Here is a 23,590-nt window from a genome sequence, read left to right on the forward strand (position 1 = left end):
TAGAGGGGCCTCGGTATTCAGTAACCAAACCGAACAAGAAACTGATTTTCTTCCATTCCGGACGACTTACCCACATACTTAAGTAGAGTAGCATGAAGCAAATCGCATATGAAATCGGGGATTGACTTCATTAGATCTGGCGTAATTACCGGCATGGCTGTTTTTCGGAGATGCGGCAGATGAACACCTATCATTTCGATAGCCAATTCTACCAGCGCACGGTAGTTTGCTCATGTCGAGTGCACCTCCCCCATAATGTCTGCAAAGGACCGGCTTTCCGGAAAATTCATGAACGAAGCGCGGAAATAATTTCTGCTTTGCTATCCATGTCGCCGATCATGAAGTAGTCCGCCTCGCCATACATGCGCATGTGAAAGTAACACGGATGACAGTTGGCTGATGAATCGATGACCGGATCTGCGATACGCTCTTCGTCCTCTTGCTAGGTTACGTACGTTGAGGGAATTCTGTCAGTTAGAGATGGTTTTTCGTTCATCTGCGACCCATGCGCAGTCTCCCTGGAGTGTTCCCTACAGTTTCTGTAAGCATTTCAACGGATTGTTCATCAATATGCACCTCGGGTTCTTCAGTGACACCACATTCTGGTTAGATCTCCCGCGATGACTCTCCTTCAGGCTGTCTATCCATCTCAGGCACATGTCCGTCATCGGCCTTTGTTATTCCCGAATTATGTGCAAGGCGTGGAGGGGTATGATTTCTGGTATATAGGGATTTGAACACTTTTTCGGTGAGGATAGGGTCTTTATCGTTTAGATTAATCGGGTGTTCGGTCTCCTGAAAACCCCCGCCGCTTGTTAGCCTGAGTCTTAAAAGGCTTAGCAGGTGGAATTTGTATCACCCTAAACCTGGTATACCAAGCACCACGAAAGTATTTTGATCTTGCACAAATAACAAGCTTATGAGCCGAGAAAACCCTATCCTTGCAAATAATAGTCAAGTCGCTTTAGTCCGAGTTGAGATGCAAGCTGTTTTATGTTAGTGACCATGCTTAATATGCACTACTAGAAAGCGCTATGTGTTCTGCTTCTCACCTTGCAATGAGCCCGAGGATGGTATCTTGGTCCTCCCTGCTCTGGGGTTCGGGCAGTGAAGGAATGGGCTTGCAAAGGTAAGGCTCTCCATCCTCAAATTTGGGTGAGCACGAAGGCTCGCTCCTTTAATTTAGACGCGAATGAAGTTATGAGAGTCTATCAAGATTCGGCAGACCAAAAGCGTAGACTGTGAGGCCAAAAATTCCAAATAAATAAGCAGGTTTTCCTGAGGTTAGTTTTGCTCCATATTCAGAGAATGGTGCATTGCAGCCTAACCCCGCTTCCTATATATAATCGAATACGAAGGACAAACAGGTTGCAGACCAATTAGAAGAAGACCTTAAAGAAGTGCGTAGCAAAAGCATGCAAGCAATGAACGTGACGGTATAACGAATAAGCAGCAAATATAAAGCACAGACACTAGGGTTAAAGAGTCAGCTGTTAGGGTTATGGAGGAAAGAGCCAGTAGAGCAGAATAAAAAACGCCAACACTAACCCAAGAAGAAGAATTCTTGAAAAGCAATCAGAAGAGGGCGTGGAATAAGAAGAAATGAGAAAGGAGCGAATCAGAGGCCAGCAGTGGATCAGACTAGCGAATCAGAAGCCATAATTTGGCTAACAACAGCCAAAAAAATAAAGTTTTTGGAACAGGGGTCCCCCCGCGGGCGGAGAATCCCTTTCTCTCACTTCGTTCGTTTCAGGGCACAACTATCATACACATGCTACAAGAGGATATGATCTGCGCGGGACCCACATGGTGCGTATGGTGTGGAGCGAGCACCTGAATAGTCTTGCACCTCATATCGCTGTTTGACTGTATCTATGACACGGCGTGTCCCATTTTTGTTCAACATTTAGGTCCTCCTAAACCCGAGGAAGCCTCTCTCTACTGATTCCTCGCGCTACGTCTTGTATTTAGCGCCGACTATAGTTGTCCTTAATGTCGCCGAGACACTATCCACCATGTATTCGTGAGACCTTCACAGACAAGAATCTCGCTCCTAGGATTCCGATCCGCTATCCCAGGAGATAGCAATCCCTTGCATCAATGACGAGGTCAAAATCATGGAGGGCATGACCAAGTACATATTTAAAGAGTGCTATATCCGTCGTTTTACTTGCTATCTTTCAGTACCTCACAGCCATCAGAGCCTCATATCCCAGGTGTCTTTCAATCTGACAATGCAATCATGGTAGCATTCTCCCTTCTATTGAATCGTCTTGCAGTCAACTACTGACCCATTGATGTTTAGACAAGCAATCTAGTAACTCCAGCGAGATTCGAGCTTCGCGACTCCTACAATCGAACAGCTCTTTGGCATGCCGTCTCCAAATGCAATGTGGCAGATGTCAAGTTGCTGCTGAAGAGCGGACAAGATGCACTGGCGGCGGATCGCGATCGAGTCACACCGCTCAACTGTGCAATTATGCGAAACAATGCTTCGATCACGCGACTCCTGTTGAAGCATCTGAGAGCACATTATTCCACGACAACATTTCTGAACGATATAGATATTAACGGTGCCGAGCTGCCACTGTATCTGGCCGCTGAATATGGACGATCGCAATTGATAGATCTGTTACTCGAATTTGGTGCGAATGTCATTGCCGCCAACCGGCGTGGACACACTCCTTTACATCAGGCCGCAGATCAGGGGCATTTGGCAGCCGTGGGACTGCTTCTTGAACAGCAAAACATTGATTTGCAGGTACAAGATCCTTCAGGGTCTACTGCTCTTCATGTTGCTACTAAGCGAAATCACCTTTCTATCGTGAATTTGCTTTTAGCCAACCCGGGCATCGATATCAACTGCAAAGATATGGACGGAAACACACCCCTCTGGTGGTCTACTCGACTGGGGCATGATGACATCTCCTTCCGACTGCTAGCTGAGACTGGTGTGGATCTCAATGCTGTCGGTTGGAAGAGCGATATATCTACCACGCCTCTCTTTCATGCCGTGGCCAGACAGAGCTATTCGCTTGTGGAACGACTTGTCCAAAACCCCGAGTTAGACCCAAACATTCCCGGAGATTTCCGTTGGACACCCCTTGGCCACGCTGCACGCGACGGCAATGTTGCTATGGTGAAGCTGCTGCTTCGGAGAGACGATGTTCGATGTAATGCAGTGGGCCCGGACGAAGATTCCCCACTTTGGCTTGCTACGAAGTGTGGTAGAACTAGGGTGGTTGATCTCCTGCTGCAGCAGGGCAACCGAGTGGACATGAACTGTCGAAACAACAAAGATGGTGAAACTGCCCTGTCAGCGGCGGCTGGTTCCGGAGACCGAGATCTACACCTCGTGAAGCTCATCTTGGAGGATTCGCGAACGGATCCCAATGCTGTGGACAAGTCGGGAAAGACTGCGATATGGCACGCTGATTCAAAGGGGCATCTTCAAGTCGCAAACGAGCTCCTGAAGGATCCAAGGCTTCGCTGCGACCTGAAATCTATTGATTCGGTGGCAGGCAATCACTAGATGCTCTCAACTTGGTCGGACCTGGGGAAAGGAAATAGCGGGATCTGCTTTGACCAAAAAGTGCTGCATGTCTGTGGACGTGCGGGGCTCCAACTGTGGGATGAGTTATTATGTAGGCAGACCAATAGCCAAGCCTCTTATCGTACACGTAGCCCATACATTGGCTTTGTCTATCTCTCTGGAATCATTTGCTTTAGCTTCAACCTGGATCCTATTAACCAGTGTAACCAAAGCCGTAGTGTCAAGAAGTATACTTCGGGACGGCTAGTGGGAGGCCGGTTCTGGCTCCCTTTGGCGGCAGAGGTTTGCTGTTCCATATAGGTACATATGTACCGGATATCCTCTGGAAGTGGGTCCTGCTCAGGGCTGATCATGCTCTTGCTCACTGAGCATGATCACGGTTTCTCTTTTCCTGAATGCCCGGGCATCCTAGAGTATAGGATGTTGCACGTGACCTGATGACAGATAGATCGGTTGGCTCTCGGTGGCCCATCGGTAGTTGCGGTCCCCGCAACTGATTGGTGACTAGCATGTCCGTAACACATATTCAGTGGTGATGGCGCAAATCCAACCGACAGTGTAGTTTTTCCGGTTTGACATCACGAAGACACAGTTGGAACTAGTGAATCGCTAATGTATCAAAGGGATTGCTGGCGTTGCTATGCGGATAACTGGGTTTATGGCAGCGATGTCGTTTGAGGGGACCAAAGGGAGAGAGGGAAGGGGGGGAAAGTCGCTTTTAATCTAGAAATGGTGGATTCTAAAGAAATAATGGAGCATCCCTAAGGGCTCGCCGGGCCTTCTGAGGATGCTGGATTAAGAAAAATATTTTTATTGATTTTGAGGTATTCAATGGATGGTAGTCGCGCTGTGTTTTGTGTTTCTGAATGTTTAAAGACCAAACTTTCTACTTCAGAATAGAGGTAGGTCAAACGGGTTACACCAGCCAAGTTCTTTAAAAATTCGTGTCACGTTATGTAGACCCAGCCCCAGTATGATGCGGGGCTCTCGGATGTCATGTAGCCAATGAGAGCCGATACTTCTATTTAATAGGCGATTTGCCAACCAGATCGGCGTGTTCGCCGGAAGTGAGCATCATTTTAGAGCCAAGGGGGACTGCCGCGCATGGGAAAGGATACCTAGATACTCTTTCAACACTCTTACCCAAGTCTAGATATATAGGGGTTGGCACGAATAAGGATTTTCCATATTCGTATTCGTAACTAGTCGTGAGAGGTCATAAATCTTTTGGGTCTATCCTATTTTTTATGTTGTCAATCAATGGTGGAGATTGGTTGAACGTTAATCCCGCTGCAAGGCATATATTTTTGACGAAAACTAGCGGCTCAGGGCGTTCCCAACCGCGACCAAAGATCCACGAATATTAATAAGCAGTGAAGTTGTTGAGTATCACGGTGGCTGTGTTGGGTATCATGGTGGCTGAACCTTATGGCAGGGATTGGGAACAGATATATATGAGGCACCCCGCCCCTGTAAAATAGAATACAACAAGTCAATCAATTGCTTAAAGGATTGCTATTTACAGAAGAGGGGCAGTCCGTCTTTTATATATCCGTTCCTAATCCCTGCCATAAGCTTCGGCCACCGTGATATTCAACATGAAGCTTTGTTTATTCGTATTCGTGCCGACCCCTATAGATATATAAGGGGCGAGCCAACCAAGCCTCAACATCCATATTGCAGTTCACTCTACTTTCTGTTGTAATTCAGAGGTATAATCTTGATTATTCTTCCAGAGGGAATACGTGAGGCTATATATACAGCATGAGCTCCAAGTTGATTTCCAATCGACTTGCTTCCTCGTATAGACGCCTCGGGAATTAATTCCGATGGTGCGGCTATGTTCCTGATCTGCACCAGCCTCATATCACAACACTTTCTTTGATAATCCCTTCCTTTATTCACCCCGTGTCTCCGAATATGACATCTAGAACCTTGGTGTATCCTAGTTGGGAAGATTGTGCTACGAAACAACCTGGGTTACCCAACTGGGTTCTGGGCTGGGCTTGGGCTTAGTAGGGGTGTTCCGGGTAACAGCTGGGCTGGGTTTTGGGCTCAATGGAGGTGTTCCGGGTTGGGTTTTGCCGACGTCTAGGTATACCATCCACTATGGAAATTCCTCCATCGTCAAGAGCATGCTAGATCACCTCACCGCCAGAGTGGACACTAAACACAAACATGGTCGAACGGTGCTCCACATAGCTAGGGCTGTTGACGATATTGCCGATATACCGATATTGACGATACGATATCAGCTGCTTTTGAATTTGTCGATGCCACTTATACCCATCGCGAATCAACATCAGCATTCTTAAGGTATCCCCTTTCGAATATCTCCGGATGCCTAGCACATCCCTCGCTGTACTAAAGACTCTCTCAACAGCAACTTCAGAAGCAGGAATCGCTAGATAGTCCCTGGCTGCTGCTACCATCAGCGGATACTCGCCTTTGTGCATCTTCCACCAATTACAGAGCCAGCTCTGGCCGGTTGTACCTGCGACGCTGATCGGAGGGGTGTCGAAGTACTTATCAATATCTGAGAGCGGTGGATCTCGCGCGACGGTAAGATCCGAGATTGAACTGGTAGCTGGTCATAACGGAAGCATGGATTGTTTGATGCCGATTTACGGATATAATAAGAATTTTAAAAAGGAGTTTGAAATGGAATGATTGAACAGAAGCCTAGTGGATGTGCAACGAAAACAATCGTGGGGTGACAGTAACTTACATTTATCACAATTTTGTTAGACAAGGGGCAAGAAGATAATTTTACATAAGTTCTAGATACCCCGGACACTTTGGAGATTGGCCTGAAGCTCATTCATCCGGCAGTCCGGTCTCAGCGGTGACATGTCCTTATTGAGTCTACGGAGTGCTTATCTGTGTGACTGCCATAGTATCAATCCAAGAATGCAAGACTAGGGTGTCAGACCTATAATCGGATGAAGAATTAGCCTTGCACTAACCTCAAATGTAGTGATATAATAGAAACACTGGAAAAATAAAATAAAATGGATGGTCATGTGAACCACTGAATGGTATTCCCGACAGTGTGTGCATCCTGGTCTCGGTGCATTGTCAAAAGGATGCCTATCTGAAACTCTGATCTGCCGAGCATATAATATCGAAAACCCGGAGAGTACAGACTGCCTTACATGGAAGGTATGTTTCCGAGGAATGTGGACTCAACTCTGGTGCACAGCACGTTGTGAGAAGCAGGGTAACAGGATTCTCTGACAATCCGTTTCTCCCTTACGTACACCTAGCCCTAGACTTGAGTGGGGCGGGGCAGTGTAAGTACTGGCCTTTGTGAAGAAGGGCAAGTTTTCAGATGATTCATGAAAAGGATGCTGATGACGAAAGTCCTAACATAGATATAATCCCTGTGGCGTGGAGAGGCCAATGTTTTGTTGATGTTTGACAACAAAACCTTTCCATTTCATGAGTAAGAAGCTATTCACGATTTATCGTGGTTACCAGTTTAGCTTCGTCATGTCGGTTCTCAGACCTACCAGTTGTTACTTGGAAACTTTATCCATTGGATCGAAATGGGGACTGAAATGTAAGTCAGCAATGACTGAACCTTCAACAGCTGAGAGTTTCGCTCTTGTTACAACCCTGGTCTTGTTATATTTTGTACCTGAAATAGCGCTATTTGTGTTGAGATTATGTCTCGAATGCTCTGTCATTTGCTTATGGTTTTAAAGCAATAGTAATATAGATATGAAGCGAAATAGTGACCAACTATCGGTTGCGTCTTCAGTGGACGGCATACTCCTCAACGTCCAGTCTTAATGATGGCATAGACCAATGCTATGTCATTTCTTGAATAAAAAGCCATTGTATTCTAGCCCCAACGGAGGCTTTACCTCGATATTAAGCTGGCACATAGACTGAGCGAATAGATGCCTCGCCGGAAATTTACTCAATTATTTCCATCCTTCTTTTGTACAGCCCGTGATTTCACATGAGTCTTCCCCGTAGAGACAACTCATTGGCAGCATGATAGATCCTCACAAAGTTTCCCACAGATTAGCTGGCAATTTGTCGCTAGGCTTACCCTTCCATCTCGATGATTCGCCACCCCAACCACTTCATTTCCCTTGCGGCCTGGAATGGTCTCTAGCTGAAGGGTCACCGAGTGGATACCATAAGCGTGAAAACACTCATTCACCGTCTTAGCCAGCTTATTGAAATCAGTTTCATCACTGGTCTCATCGAGGACAAGGTGTGTGGAGGCGAGAGACTTCTTCTGGTTCAGGCGCCATATGTGAAGTTCATGGACAGCGGCAATTCCAGGGATCTGCAACCTCGATAGTACCAGCAACAAGTAGTTTACGGGTTGGTCACGAAGACCGGATTACTTACCTGCTCTAGATCATGTTTGACATCGTCATGCTCGACGCCTTGAGGGGCACTTTGGAGTAGAATCAACCCGCTCCGTTTCACTAATCGAAACGTCAACAACTGAGTAATCGCAACACGCAGGGATCTTGATGAAATCGAAGGGGGTTTCTGGGTGGCTCACCTAATGGCAAAGAGGAGGCAAAGATCATGATCGCGATAGCCATACCGACGGCAGGGTCCGCATAATACCGACCACTATAGTTGGCCAGCCAAATGACTAGTCCTGAAATGATTACACCGACGTTGTTGGCACAGTCGCCCATGATATGAATAAAGACACCCATAAGAGCAAGATCAAAGTTCTTTCGTGGCTTCCAGGATGCGGCATTCATGTGGTGTTTGTGGGTGATGTGCTAGAAATATCGCGATGAGAAAACAGATTAAAGAATAATATATCGGAGAGACTGACCTTCTCGTTGATAAGGGCAGCGTGCTCTCGGGCCACTTGAGAGTCATTGTGATCATTGTGACCATCACTGTCATGATCCCCACGCTCATGTTCATGTTCATGATGATCATGACCATGATCTTGCACGTGGGTGTGTCCATGATCATGTTCGTCACCTCCATGGTCGCGGTCGTGGTCATGTTCTGTGAAGCCTTCGTCAAATTCATGCCCTTGGGGATGATATGTGGGAAGACGCTTTACCGTGCAAGAAAGTTAAACTAATCAAGTTGAGGCCGAATCCTACACAGCCAATAATCACAACCAGTTTTGGATCATCAACTCCTAGACAGCACAGAGGAGTTAGCCACATATATCGGCCCAAGTCTGCTCGCGGATACACACGCTCCAAACTGATAAACCGCTCGATAGACTGCAGGAAAATGCTGATTCCCAGACCAAGCAGTAAAACGCCGTTGAAGAAAGCACCTAGTAATTGCGCTCGTTGCCAGCCAAATGTTAAAGAAGGAGGTGCTGTAGCTTTCTCTGAGACCTTTTGATTGTCAGCACAACTGAGGGCGGATCATATGCCATCGAACAAAACCTACGATAGCAGCAATGAGAGCAATAACAAAGCCAAAAATATCACTCAACTAGAAATAGTAATTAGTTTGTTTTCATCGTCCAAGTCAAGGCGCACATACATAATGAAATGCATCAGCCATAAGGGCCAGCGAGCCCGTGTAGAAGCCAACTAGACCAGGTTATGTTAGACCTCTGTTTTCTACACAATAAAATTCCAGAATTGGAGCGAGTTTAATCTTAACTCTTGATTACCTGCTATTTCCGCGATAAAGAATGACATAGAAATGAGTATAACCGCGCTCAGGCGTTGGATTCGGGTGATCTTGAAAGCCATCTTTGGCGAATGATGTTTGAAAGAATGACGGGAAATCGAAAACAGTGCACGAGTAGACCAGTTGTGCGGAATTTTCACATATGGCCATATATGACCAAATCCTCCATTGCCCCGGAGCACGGGAAAAGCATTACTATATCGGGAAGGCGAAAGGTCCGAGATCCTGACAGAATGTCCGAGGCATGGTGTCATCGCCAAGAAATTACAGATACAGTTCAGAGACCCACCGTGATAGAAAGTGGGTCTTAATTTCTGATCATACGATACTTGTTGAAATTCCTGGAGTAGCTAGGGGACTCGACAAATCACATGAATAGCTGGGTACGGACAATTGATTTACTTGGATAGGAAGGACTGATCTCCGAAGTAGTTTAGGCGTTCAGCTACGGAATTTCGATTGCCATTGTACTTTTTTTCTCGTGGCAAACAATCGGCGAGAAAGAAAATAAAATTGTATTCATTCATTCTGAAGGCTCAATGACACGCCCGTCCGTACTTTCGCAGACGTAAATAGTTGTACGGTAATGGGGCTAGAAACCCGGCTCCGATCGATAAACCCGCCGCTATCCAAAACTGCGGATCCTCGAAGTTGACCTGACCCCCCGTCAAATGATAGTCCACCATGTTCTCGGCCAACTCCATAGCCACCATGGAAGTCATACTCATGCCCATCGCAGTGCGTGCCGCCATGGGCCACGAAAGCTGGTCGGCACCGCGCCGAAGAAGAATTGTTTCGAGTATGATTGAAGTCGTGATGCCGCTTGCCACTGCATTTCCAATCATTAGCTACACGTGTCTTTCACCGCTTAATGGGCCATGGAATGAACTCACTGGAGGCCATCATGATATTTCCCATGCCGAGCTCTGGGCAGTAGGACTGAAGCATCCATAGGGCAGAGAAATCGCCGACGGTGCAGCCCATGAGACAGCGCAGAGTATTGAGACCGGCACGCTTCCACGCCGGCCTATTAGTCCAAACCCCCATTTTCCAAGCTGAATGGATTGGCTGAGAAGCTCTGATTGCCGGCCCATTGCTGTCAGCTATAGAATCAGGATTTTTTAACGCTGACTTCTTGCCCGAACAACAGGACTGGACGGCTGACGAGCTCGAGAAGGCGCGACGAAAGCCAGAAGAGGTCGCTCGCGCCATCAGCCTAGAATGAAGTAGAAGCCCTGTTCTATACACCATGTGGGAGAAATTGTAGCGAGATGGTATGTGATGGAAGTGCATGAAATGATAAAAGCCCAACCCGAGTCTAGTTAAGTAGCGTCCGAGTTGGTGGTTGTGGTTGGTACGAGAAACGCACAATTCGCGCAACGGGTCGGCTCCACGATCCAGTCAGACTGAATAGAATGCCATGACATAGGAAAACTCAGGGGGGCTAGATATCTCGAGAAACATAAAAGGGAGGTCAATGTCCTCGTAATTTCCTTGATTTCAACTCTTCTCCCAGACTCACTCGCTATCGTTGTTCTACTTTTTTCTTCTCTCCATCTTCGCTCCCTTGTCCTCATTCAATTTATCAACTTCAAAATGTGCTGCAGCACTTCTCCGGATCACGAGTACAAGTTCAACGTCCAGATGGCGTGCGGTGGCTGTGTTTCTGCCGTCCAGGAAGCCCTCAACGCACTCAGCGGTTCGTAACCCAGCCTTTTCATTATACTGCTCAATTTTTTAATATTTTCTGGATATTGCGTGGCGCAGGAGTGAAGAAGCTTGAGATCAACCTTGAAGAACAGACCGTCTTCGTTGTGGCTGAGCATTGCCTTTCTTTTGAAACCGTGTTGGGTGCCATCAAGGCGAAGGAAAAGAATGTCCGCAGCGGTGAAGCTGACGGAGCTGCTCAGACTGTTTAGAACGGGAAATTCCGCCTTGATTGCCTTGCGGGGTTCATGTATCACCTAGTCTTTATAGAGCTCTAGTTCTGGTAGTACTTCTGTCACCTACGATACATTTATGCCTTCCACTTGCTACCAGTAGTTCAAATTCACTCAACCGCAATGTCTTATAGGATCTGCATCTATCATTCATATCCACGCAAAATTAGCCAATTTATTGTAAGCATCGTGTCAAAAGCCAAGGTTGCAATACCTAGTTGAAACAGAGCACAATACCCGGACTTTCCCCGGACCGATGCCATGGTAAATGGCATACAAAAGTGCTTATTACTAGTTAGCCATCATGTCCACACAGATTGTTTAAATAGTGGATTTTGTCAGTTTTGGTCATCCAGAGAATTAAATATCTTCGTGCCATACCATACATTATCGTACAGCCAGATTTCTGTCACATTGTAATAATTCATGTATATCTAGAGAGTCAGGAAAAGTGGATACTACCAGCTACAATAAGATGAATGCTGAGAGTGCTGACCGGTTAGCTTGCAATGGGGGACAGCCTAAAACTTCATTGGAACGTTAAGTATATCGGGGTCTGCCATCGCCACCCAAATGGCATCTCGGAACAAAGCGTAATTGAAGATCTACCCCGGGGCCGTGAAATTTGCTAGAGAATCTTGAACACGATGTGTCATCCCGACATGCAACGCACAATTCCCGCAGCCAAATTAGGGTTTTCGGACCCACATGGCTCGGACTTCGTGACTACTCAATCCAGTCAATGGGAATTTCTTTGAATTTGCGTGAATATCGCGTTAGCGTCACGGAGTAAATGTTCTTCTTCATTCCATTTTGAAGAAGCGAAGAGTCATCATTTTGCCTCTGTACGAACGCAATTAGGAATGCTCATAACTCTATATATTTCCCTCTTCCACCGTATTTCCCACCCTCTTCTCATTCATATCCACATACATATTTTTAATCTTTTGGGACTTCAAATTCACCTATTTCTGCTCTACTTCCTGAGCATGAGCGAACTACTATCTCCGCCTCAATCGAGGCTTACCACTATTCTCGTGGACAATCTACACTGTCCATCCTGTGTTGCAACCGTGCAAGAAACTCTGTCCGCACTCAGACCTGCTCCGTTCTCTGTCGCAACGTCCATCGTCCTCCACGAAATCAAGGTCGTCCATCCCATCACTCTAAGTGCATCTCGCATCGCACGTACCCTCACAGATGCCGGCTTCGAACTAGACAGCGTTTTGCCGTCAGTCTTCCATGATGGCAACATCGAAGCACACGACTACACCTCTAAGTCGACCACCAAGAGCAACCGCGACCATTACGATGTCCATTTCCAGTCAGAAAAGCATATCCGTCAATGTGAGGCATGCAAAGCCCATCTGGCCGCCCCAAAGACGGCGGAACAGGAGTTGTCGCCCATGGGCAAATCGACGACCACGCTGTCTAGCGACGAATCGTTGACCTCTGTCATGGACGATCGTCTTACTGGAGTGAAGTATCGCATCTCCCTGGCGATCAGTGGCATGTCGTGCAGTTCCTGTGTGGGGAAAATCACCGGCGCCTTGCAAGGCCGGCTATGGATCCTGTCAATGGATGTGAACCTTTTGACCAGTAGTGCAGTCGTGGTCCTCGCTGACAGCGCACATACGGACGAGATACTCCAAACTGTCCGGGAATCTGGGTACGAGGTAGAGGTGGTTGACACCGAGGAGATTCGACCCCAAAGACCCAATCCACTATCTGCGCTGGTGGACGACGCATGGCGCGCGTCTTATATTATCGAGGGGATGAGTTGCAGCTCTTGCGTTGGCAAGGTCACCGACACGCTGAACCAGCATGAATGGATCACTAAGGTCGATGTCAATCTTGTGTCCGGCAGTGCCACAGTCGAGTACCTTGGCAAAGATCATCTGGAAGACATTGCCAAAATAATCGGCGAGTTGGGCTACAAGGCCACCCTGAGTGATTTCGAGAGTCAGGTCTCATCCAACTCGTCAATTTCGGAGCGCGAGATCCAGATTCAGGTCGACGGCATACATTGTGAACAGTGTCCCCAGAGGATTGTCGATGCCTTGGCCAGCGCGTACGGCGACGAGGTCGAGCTGTTAGAGCTGCCCACCTCCCAACAGCCCCGGCTCAAGATTCGCTATCTTCCCGAGATACCGAAACGGACTATCCGCGACATTCTGCGCGCTATCGCTGACGTTGATAAGGCCTTTACAGTGTCAGTGTATCATCCGCCTACTTTGGAGGAACGTTCACAGGCCATGCATCGTCGACACCAGTGGTCTATTGCCAGACGCTTAATCCTCGCTGTTCTGGTCGCGATTCCCACCTTCATCATCGGTATCGTCTATATGTCGTTGGTGTCTGCTAATAACCCCGGAAAGAAATTCCTGAATGAACCGATGTGGGCTGGGCAGGCAACACGAATGGAATGGGCTCTTTTCATCATGGCCACCCCTGTCTATTTCTACTCTGCCGGGCTGTTCCACCGCAGGACGATGCATGAGCTCGTGGCCCTCTGGCGACCAGGAAGCAAGACTCCGATTCTTCGCCGTTTCCTCCGCTTCGGAAGTATGGATATGCTCATGTCCTTAGGTACTTCAATCGCCTACTTCGCTTCGATTGCTGTTCTCGCCATCAATGCCACCCAACCAGCGGACATGATGAAAATGCACCATACCGAAACATTCTTTGACTCCGTTGTCTTTCTAACTATGTTCTTGATGATTGGTCGCTTGCTTGAAGCATACAGCAAGGCGAAGGCTGGTGACGCGGTGGGATTACTCGGCAAATTGCGGCCAACTGAAGCGGTTCTGATTATGCCGGCCCATGCAGACGAAGCAGAGACCACATCTACCGTTTCAATTGACCAGCTGGAGTTTGGGGACCTGGTTCGAGTGACCAATGGCGCCTCCCCACCCTACGATGGAACTATCATTACTGGAACCTCCCGTTTTGATGAATCAAGTTTGACCGGCGAATCCCTTCCGGTGGAGAAGTCGGTTGGCGATGAAGTGTTCTCTGGAACTATTAATCAAGCCAATCCTGTCACGATCAAGATCACTCGTCTCTCCGGTGACTCGATACTCGACCAAGTTATCGGTGCCGTGCGAGAGGGCCAGATTCGAAGAGCCCCCATCGAGCGGACAGCGGACCTTCTCACAAGCTATTTCGTTCCCGTCGTGACTTTGATAGCTGTCGCCGATTGGTTGATCTGGTTGGCCCTTGGCCTTTCAGGCCGACTGCCAGAAGCGTGGCAAGATGGCCCTGGAGGATGGGAGTTCTGGTCGTTGCAGTTCGCCATCTCTATCTTTGTCGTTGCCTGCCCCTGTGGAATTGGACTCGCTGCCCCAACAGCTCTGTTCGTGGGTGGTGGATTGGCCGCTCAGCATGGTATACTTGTCAAGGGAGGTGGTGAAGCATTCCAGGAGGCCAGTCAGCTCGATTGCATTGCCTTTGACAAGACTGGCACGATTACTGAGGGCGGAGAACCATCGATTACTAACCATGAGGTTGCTCACGAGGGCAACAACATCGCTGACATCTGGGGCGCGGTTTTGGAGCTTGAACAGAGCAGCAGTCATCCTATCGCCAAGGCTATGGTCGCTTTCGCCGCTACCCAGAAGCCTTCAGCTCTGAAGACCGTCTCGGCAAACGAAATCCCAGGCAAGGGTCTTAAGGGTGTTTTCACACTTCGCAACCAAGACACCAAGACAGGTCTCGAGGTGATCATTGGTAATGAGGCGCTGGTGCAGGATTACAACATCGTCCTCTCCTCAGTCAACCTGGACACACTCATGACATGGAAGCAGGAGGCTAAATCCGTCGTTTTGGTTGGCACCCGTGCTCAGGCTGCCGATGCTTCCGTCCCCTGGAAATTGTCTATCATGCTGGCTGTCGCCGATCCGGTCCGACCAGAGGCCAAGGGTGTTCTCCACGCCCTTCGTGACCGTGGAATCGATGTCTGGATGATCTCCGGAGACAATCCAACGACTGCCAACGCCGTTGGCAAGATCGTCGGAATCCCGCCTGATAACATCATCGCAGGCGTCCTGCCAGAGCAAAAGGCAGAGAAAGTGCGCTACCTGCAACGCGTCCTGCAAAAGCCGGGCCGTTCTGGTTGGTTCGGCAGCCAGTCAGCCCCCAACAGGAAGCGGGCGATCGTGGCCATGGTTGGCGATGGTATCAATGATTCTCCCGCACTGACAGCTGCCGACGTTGGCATTGCCATTGGATCCGGCTCAGACATTGCTATCTCCGCGGCTGAATTCGTGCTTGTCTCTTCCGGTCTGACATCGCTTCTGACCCTCATCGACCTGAGTCGCATGGTGTTCCGCCGGATCAAGTTCAATTTTTTCTGGGCTTTAATTTACAACTGCATTGCCGTGCCTGTGGCTGCCGGTGTCTTCTATCCCATCGTGAGTAACGGAAAGCATGTTCGTTTGGACCCGGTGTGGGCGAGTCTTGCCATGGCTTTGAGCAGTGTCAGTGTCATCTGCAGTAGTCTGCTTATGAGGACTCGGTTGCCTTTGGTCGGCTTCCGGAGCAAGAAATCGAACAAGCAGTAAATGGTGGGAACGGGGTTTTTGTAAAGTTTCGGTGACCAAGTCGTCCTATGTTGTTATATAAAACATATTAATAGTCGGAGCGTTTAATATATTGCATTGCCAGGCTACTTAAGGAAGCTACTCCAGTGATAGAGCCCCTGCTGTCCAGTCACTTACGAGATCTAGTTGGTAGCAGGAAATGAAGGATGCGGTTGCCTATTCTAATTGAGGCCTGTTAAAACCCATGCCTTCGTTTTTGAAACCATTGTTTGTACTTTGTGGCTGGCTCCTAGAATTTGTGAAGTTTTAAACACTAACCAAGATGCAGAGCAAATGATACTCTCGCAAGTGAAAGAAAATGCGCTAAGGGCCGGGGCCGCATCTATTGCTGGGCAAGCGTTTTATTTCCTGGATCTGCCACTTGGCTAAACCATGTACATAATCCACCTCTGAGTAAGAAATGAAAAGGTGGCGCTGAAAGCGGCCAGTCTTCGGTATAGTAAATAAACAGGGAGTTCGGAATGGTCGGATTGCGTCTAGCCCAGCTGCGCCTACGAGGCGCTCTAGGGCCTGCTTGGTGGTCTCCGCTTCGAAGCTCCTAGGGTCGCAGGTGCTATATCAAACCACTATCCTCATAATGTGAACAAGTATGAAGATTTCCTCTTAGCTTGAATGTATCTAGTGTTAGTATTTTGTGCTTCGCCGTGCTCCGTAGTTCGCTACGTATAGGACCTGCAGGGTTTTACCTTGGTGGTTCGCCCCGCTCGCCCTCTAATTGGTACCCATACAGACAGGCGCGACCCATCACTGCCTCCAGAAGCCGGTCATGAATAGAAACATGCGGAACCGAAATGCATTTCCGATATCTCGGGGGCTGTCATTGCGTCATGATTCAGCCGCGCGAAAATCCACAGTAAAATAGACGACTGGCGGAGTCTTGTTTGTGCTTCCAGGAGCACTGGAGCCTTTGGCCTCGTCCACGATAGCTTGGTAGTATCGTGCTGATACGTTCGCTGATTATTCTCAGATAACCACCTTTGGCGATGTACGGGTGGTGGTCGGTGTCAGAAAGTTGATGTCAACGTTTACATCAACGTTGAACATAAAAATCACTGAACACCAACAGCATGTGTGTTTTGCGCCCATAGAAAATATCTACTTGAGCTATGTTAGTTACCTTCTCACTAGCGTGATTTGGCTAAATTTCACAGTTCAAAATCGATTCTTCATCGGCTGCGTTGGTTCAACGGACAGTAAGGGTTGCCTTATGGTTGGAAGCAGATCTTAAGCTAGCTGGCAAAAAAACACAGTAAGCTCAACAGAAACGACAGAAAATAGGGGATTTGTCTTCCAGTGGGAGTGTTCGGTAGCTTATCAATCAACAGCAAAGAATGTGTTCCTCGAGTATCGGATACTTTCATAGGATCACTATCTGGCTTGAAATATGTTATGCACAATCTATCGCCCGTCCTGGAGATGATGATAATATACTGGCCCCGTTTCACAGGACAGTAAATCCTAGGAATACACAGATGATTCCTAGTGCTGCTTTACTACCAAGTATCGGAGACGGTTTCCGTGGCCGTCGATCTCAAGGATAGAAATAGTGCTTCTACATGAAACATTCTTACCGAAAAAGCGCCTATAAGGATTGCCGCTGAGGCAACAAAACATGAAAAAAGCACCTGGCACGGCTCACTATCAGCTTGGCCATTCTTTGTTAAGGCAGCATTTGTGTGAAGAGCGCATAGCACATATAAATTTACCGTGCTCAGAGATTGACCTGCTTCATCATTCTGCTGCTATTCTTTACTTTATTCTACTGTGTTCCCTTGGCCGAGACCTGCCTCACCATCTTACATTCGGTAATTCACTTTTTGCGGATACAAAATGCATTGGTTACTGTCGCGGCCATGATTCGGATGCGTCTTGTCATTAGTTCCCTTACCAGCACCTGGCTAGCCCTTGCCAGTCTCAGTTCTGCCACTGTACACTTTACGGTCGCCCTACGAGACCGTGCAAAATCCGACCTCGTGACGCCGAGCGACTCTATTTTGGACCTCACGTTTCAAAACCTCATGGACAACGTCGTCGACGGCATGGTGATTGCGGCCCTGGTTTCAGCCCTGTTTTCCATATTCGGGTTAATCCTCGTGGTATATCCGAAGTGGCTACAAGAGACCTGCACCGCTCGGTTTGTTACGGTTGCATTCAAATCGTCGTGAGCATGATCGTGCTCTCCTTAGGGGGTTGGATTGCCAGCCGCGCCCACGGCTTTCAGACATTATTCGAGCTGTTTGACAGCAAGGACCACATTCCATTTTACAAGATTATGTATTATGGAGCCGTTGGCCAGGCAGCTTTCGGGTCTTTAGTTGTCATCATGCCTTCCGTTCGTTTAGTCGTGCGTGACTTACGTGGTCACTAGCAGAGTACACGCACCGAGCTACAAAACAGTCAAAGTAGTGGTTCAACGTGGTTCCAGAGTGGGGCTGTGAAGTAACAAGACAGGGAGGATTTCGAATAAAAAGAATCGCAGAATTTCGTCATGATTTTTGGAAGAGTGAGGGATGGAAGGGGAATTCAGAGCCATTAGAGAGATGCGAATGATAGGTTCATGCAACGTAATGCACTTATTACACTGTAGACTCGCTAGGCATCTCTCGATTTGACTATCCAATTTATCATGGTCCATCTAGAGCAGTATTCCCACGTTGATGTTTATCCTTGTGTGGCTCAATACAATTATCGGTAATGATTGACGGTCTGCTCTGTGTAAATAGCCATCAACCTTGGCTTTTGGAAAGACTTCAAAGGCTGACACTGGAAACATGCGAGTCGCCCAGGAGCCACATAGCCTTTGGAAATCATACGTAGCTTGTAAGACTACTACCCATTTTCACTATCAGGAGACCAGTTACGTTCCTGTAGACGGCTCTATCAGTGCAAGGAATGTACACCTTAGCCCTAAGAGCTCATTTATTCCCGGAAGGTTTTATATGGTTTCTGGGAGTACAGAAGCCGCTTCTAGGAGCCATATAACCCTCAGGAGACCTCTCGTAGCTTCTGGGATATTATACCCCCATGAGACCTCGGGCAGTTCTGAAATAGCTCGGAGCTAATTCAAGTGGCGGTATCAAAAGGCTCTCCCGGAGGAAGCCGCCGCTGCGCTTCCTGGAACTCAATTGACTGTAAATCTTACCGATTCCACCACCCACTTGTTCTTCCAAGATCATGATGGTAATATCACTGAATACCTTGGCGGTTATGATACCTGGAATAGTACGTGTGGCTGTTAAACCATTTAGCTGGACCTTGGACTATTTCTAACATCATACACAGCGAAGAAGGTAATCCTTGTCAAGGAGAAGGTTGAAATTAATACTCCTCTCACCGCCGCCAATTCTCGCATCGCGAAAAAGCCCTATGTCTTTTATGCGACTAAAAGTGATCCTTTCAAGGTGATGACTTACAACAACAGCAAATCATCTGAGGTTGTGGCTTATGTCCCCGGCACCAAGTTGGGCGCTATCGGTTTCGGTAGGAAGGTCCACCTCTTCCAGAAACACCTCGAGCACCCGACAATTATTTGAACTAGAGTTTATGACGGCAGCGCTTGGAAGTTAGGCTTTAAGGTCATTTCGTAGATGACTAGTCCTTTGTAATAGATATCATGGTCAATGACTATATGGGTCATCGTTATTGAGTTTTGCCCTTCAAGGTCTCGTGTCCAACTATATCGTTTTATTGTGGAGTTCTTGCCATTATGCAGTGTGCTTCCTTCATTTATTTTTATTTTCTTGGAGTTCAATCCGCCCACAGGATGTATCAACAGCCGTGAAACGTTGACACCCCATCACCAAACCCAACGAAACTTCACCAGCGGCCGCATGTGCCTCATCTAAAATCAGCGCTGATCTTTGTGATCACACACAAATAGATAGCACAACTACCCAAATGGTTCTTGCTCACGAACACTCAACAACGCTGATCCCTAATCAAGGCCCATCAACATGGTAGGCTTGAGAATCGCTCGCTTGCAAGGCTGAGACCACACCATTACAAAGTGCTTGAACTGCTTGCTTTCGATCCCACAACATCAATGCTTGCTCATCGCAAATCTGCAGAAGGATGTCGCTGTCGCTTGCTAGCCACTCATTTAACTCTTGAAGCTGTCGCTGCTCATCCTCAAGTCGTATCTTCTCGGCAGACTTGAGGACGTAGCATTTCCACAGGCAAAAGTACAAGTCGAGCAGTTTGAGGGCTGGTGTAGGCAGGGCGTCGTTGTGGTATATTAGCTTCATGAACTCCGCCGTAAGGGAACCGGGTTTGCTCACTGGAACATATGCAGCGTTAGTAATCTTGTTCGTTTGCTATCGAAGAGGGTATGACCGACCTCGGGTTCGATGACTGCGCCGTTTGAAGATTGCTGTGGGTGGCTTTGCAACTTGGGCTCATCTTCTGGGTCGTGGGAAACCCGGCACTGTCTCTTAGCTGGCCGGTCACATAGGCAAGGCGAAGTGGGATGGTCCATCGTGGCCTTTGGGGAATGAAATGCAAGAGAAAAACCAGGGACAGCAAATACTCAAGTTTTCCGTAAGACTTCGTATACCTGCGTTTCACGAAAGACTATTTTTTATGAGCTAGATGTGGTTGCCTTTCCGATAACACACTCATATGCTACAGAGGTTTAAACGAAGCACCATACAACCTGCAATTCCCAGGTGGTGTAAATCAGTCCGTACTTTCCTCCGACTGTGCTTTTACTGAAAATAGCAACTTCCTCGAGGCGGCGGCATGTAAATGCGGTCATCTCTACCCCGACGATGAAACTGCTCATCAGCGCAAGACTCGTCCAGAATTTCCCCGATCTGCAGCCTCAGCGAACAGCATTGTGTGCGACATTGCGCATTGCGGGGTTGGGGCTGATTGCCCTGATTATTTCCTGCCTCTCGTTGACGAGCCGCTCACTGAGCTGGTCTGCATTCTAGATTCAGTCAGCTAGCAACGTTACTGTCACGCTTGCTTCTTCCCTAGCCTGGTCGGTGGCTGCCGCATCTATGATCGGCCAGGTGCAAAAATCTGCAGTGCAGTCATACGATCATCGGCATGGTCAAAGCCCAGATTCCATTCCCACACAGGACGACCGCGACTCTTCCAATCAGAGTTGCTGATCACAAAGCCACGGCCACACCACATATGATACTTCGAAGGAGGAAACTAAGGGCCTTTTCATGCTATTCAATATGCACTTTGGAGTGTGGGGTCCTGACACCAAGCCCTGGACCCGTCATGCAAATCAAAAGGCATCATTAGGCTGCGGTAGCTACGATGTAACACGGCCTTCGGCCCAGTCCGTTTTCAATGCTGTAAACAGAACCTCGTCAACATGTCGCTCAATTTTGCACACAACGGCGCCTTTTGGGTCTGCAGCAAGGTGGTGTAATAGATCCTCTCTGCCCTAATACCGAACTGCATATCTCTGGCAGACATAGCAATCGACATCCGGTCGATGCGGGGATGTTCCTGCAGATGCTTAAAGAGCAGCTTGACAAGGATCTAGACCATAATTTCACTCTGATGGGATTTCGTGGGTCTTTCAGTGCGCCGTTCAAAGTCACTAGTGTCACGACGGGTATACTATTGTCGGTAAAGCCACTACCTCACAACGCTGGAAGGAGGTGTCGCGAGAAGCGGATGTTTACCGTATCCTTCACCGCGCACAAGGATCGGCGATTCCAGTTTTCCTGGGAGTGATTGACCTAGCCGGCGTCTACTTCCTACATGGCGCTGGAGATATACGCCACATGCTCCTTATGGGTTGGGGTGGTGAAGATTTGAGCCATCTCAAGCCCGAGAAGTCGCTCCGTCCTGCGATTGAACGGTCGTTGAAGGAGATAAATTCTTTAGGTGTCCTCCACCAGGATCTTCGACAAGAGAATATTCTATGGAATGCTGAACTAAATCGGGCCCTAATCATTGACTTCCATCGATGCAGCTTGGTTCACCGACCGATGGCAGGCTCTCTCAAACGAATACGATGTGCTCCTAAAGAACGGAAGTCAAAAAGAGTGCGTGTGGTCTGAGCGAAGCTCCTGGAAAAGTCAAGCAGAGAATCAAATCTTACTGTTCGTCCCCACAGGGAATTTCAGGAGCTTGGATCAAAACTCTCTAAGGCATTATTAGTTAAGTTTCATCCAGGGAACCTATTCATCGCCACTCCTTAATGATCCCACCGAGATCATTATCGAGATTTTATGTGTCAAAGCATAAGCTACTCTTGCTGGCAGCCAAAAGTGTGAAATATTGCCCAGGCCCGGATCAAATTATCAACTTTCTGTTGAAAGGAAACCCAAGAGCACTATGCGAGGTCGATTTTCACGGGAAAATCGTATTCTTCAGAAAAATAACCTCTCGGAAAGATGAGCTCTGCATCGACTGCTTCTTAACTGTGGTGCCAATCCACTCCAGAAGAATCTGAGCGGTGATACACCATTGGGTGAGGCGGCCCTCCCTTCCACTCCCTTGCTCCCGCGTCGCGAAGTACGTTCTCGGATGGTACATACGAAGGCTGTTGGCTCGACTTTGCTTCCGTTTGCCTTGTTGCCCTCCACGTCTCGCCTAGTTTGCTCTGTTTGCTCGACTTCGCTTCCATCCGCTTCCATCCGCTTCCACTCTCTCCCCTTAGCTTCCTTCCCTCCCTGTTGACGATAAGCGATTCTGGCGCATAAATCTATGGAGCACACACCTGCAACAAAGGCGTTCCCTTTGAATTCCGCTCGAATGTCGATTTGTCATCTTAACTCCCAGCGCTGATTCTCATGGACTATGGCTCACAAGGCTCAGATCGACCTGGCAAATCTCTAAATGCTTCTGAATCAAGGCGTTCCATAACAATTTTAGATATATATATCCATGACCAAAAATAAATCCTGGTGCGATTACCAGCAGAGAGCGTCTATAGATGCAGCAATCAATTCCCCGTTACTTCCATATTCTCCTCATACTTCGCCCCTAATTCTCTTAAAGTTATCCGTAATGGAGTGGGATAGGTAAGGGCCTAAAACCATCAGCATATCCAGGAGGTTCCAGGGATAATTAATACCCCACCCACCAAGTCATCTCGGGAAGGAATCGGTCATTTGAGTTAAATATGTAGGTTTGTCCATTTTTTCTCAGCCGAAATACCAACATAACATCTGCGTCGCATTCTTGGCTAGATTCGAAGGCTTTCCGGAACAAAGTATTCCCTCGTCGTCGACGTTGTTGACTTTTGGCCTTCGATTTATTAGATTTGCGGCGGCGGATTATCTTTGGTTTTGCCATAACGGGTGTTTTGTACACTTTTGTAATTAGAAAAGAGGCTATGTCTAGTCCAAAGTCTAGGAACCTTCTTGGCTTTATGTATTCTCTGCGCTCACCCTGAGGGGGTGAATGGTTCACCTTCTGAGGGTGAGTATCGCGCGATTGAAATTAGAAAGCCAGAAGCGGAACAGTATTTTAGAGCTCCCGAGAGTAAGGTAAACTTGTTTTGAGTAAGTGCACCTGCCAAGCTTTTTGTCGGGTAATATATTTGGTTGAGCAGGGTGAGCGCGTTGATCTGTGGGCGATCAACGGCTGATCGCCAGGGTGATTCACTCACCCCTCTAAAAAGCCCTTGGAGTTGAAATATCGTCTTTGAACGGGTAAACATCGGCCATTATTGCCCCACCATCAATTACCTCTCATCAGAATATTGCTGCCTAACATTAGCCTTCACTATCCACTCTACAGTACCCAGCGTGTTGCTAGGCGAGTCGGTTTGGAAGTTTCGAGAGCGTTCTGGCAGCAATGGAGGGAGGTGAGAAAGTCGAACAGTGATGCGCTAAGCCACATCTGCCTGCCTCAGAGTCGGTTCAGGAGCGCTG

General features: G+C 48.0%; 5 protein-coding genes across 5 annotated transcripts; 3 read left to right on the top strand and 2 right to left on the bottom strand.

The window, feature by feature from the left end:
- Nucleotides 1–7,544: 7,544 nt before the first annotated feature.
- On the bottom strand, nt 7,545–9,264 carry N7471_013059 (cation diffusion facilitator family transporter; the record flags this gene model as incomplete). Its single annotated transcript, XM_057285778.1, has 9 exons — nt 7,545–7,856; nt 7,922–8,001; nt 8,082–8,313; nt 8,370–8,578; nt 8,610–8,690; nt 8,751–8,898; nt 8,954–8,998; nt 9,050–9,099; nt 9,183–9,264. The coding sequence occupies 9 exons, from the start codon at nt 9,262–9,264 to the stop codon at nt 7,545–7,547; spliced, it is 1,239 nt and encodes a 412-aa protein (XP_057129771.1).
- A 474-nt stretch (nt 9,265–9,738) lies between these two features.
- Nucleotides 9,739–10,453, bottom strand: N7471_013060 (DUF4396 domain-containing protein; the record flags this gene model as incomplete). Its single annotated transcript, XM_057285779.1, has 2 exons — nt 9,739–10,031; nt 10,096–10,453. The coding sequence occupies 2 exons, from the start codon at nt 10,451–10,453 to the stop codon at nt 9,739–9,741; spliced, it is 651 nt and encodes a 216-aa protein (XP_057129772.1).
- A 345-nt stretch (nt 10,454–10,798) lies between these two features.
- On the top strand, nt 10,799–11,121 carry N7471_013061 (uncharacterized protein; the record flags this gene model as incomplete). The annotated part of the gene is made up of 2 exons (XM_057285780.1): nt 10,799–10,901; nt 10,970–11,121. 2 exons carry the CDS (start codon nt 10,799–10,801, stop codon nt 11,119–11,121), a joined length of 255 nt encoding a protein of 84 aa, XP_057129773.1.
- Nucleotides 11,122–12,131: 1,010 nt separating this feature from the next.
- On the top strand, nt 12,132–15,704 carry N7471_013062 (heavy metal translocating P-type ATPase; the record flags this gene model as incomplete). Its single annotated transcript, XM_057285781.1, has 1 exon — nt 12,132–15,704. The coding sequence occupies one exon, from the start codon at nt 12,132–12,134 to the stop codon at nt 15,702–15,704; it is 3,573 nt and encodes a 1,190-aa protein (XP_057129774.1).
- A 3,213-nt stretch (nt 15,705–18,917) lies between these two features.
- On the top strand, nt 18,918–19,276 carry N7471_013063 (uncharacterized protein; the record flags this gene model as incomplete). Its single annotated transcript, XM_057285782.1, has 2 exons — nt 18,918–18,923; nt 18,992–19,276. 2 exons carry the CDS (start codon nt 18,918–18,920, stop codon nt 19,274–19,276), a joined length of 291 nt encoding a protein of 96 aa, XP_057129775.1.
- Nucleotides 19,277–23,590: the final 4,314 nt, after the last annotated feature.

This window comes from Penicillium samsonianum (assembly GCF_028829775.1).
Source record: "Penicillium samsonianum strain IBT 33392 chromosome Unknown utg000008l_segment0_segment0, whole genome shotgun sequence".
Classification (NCBI taxonomy): Eukaryota; Fungi; Ascomycota; class Eurotiomycetes; order Eurotiales; family Aspergillaceae; genus Penicillium; species Penicillium samsonianum.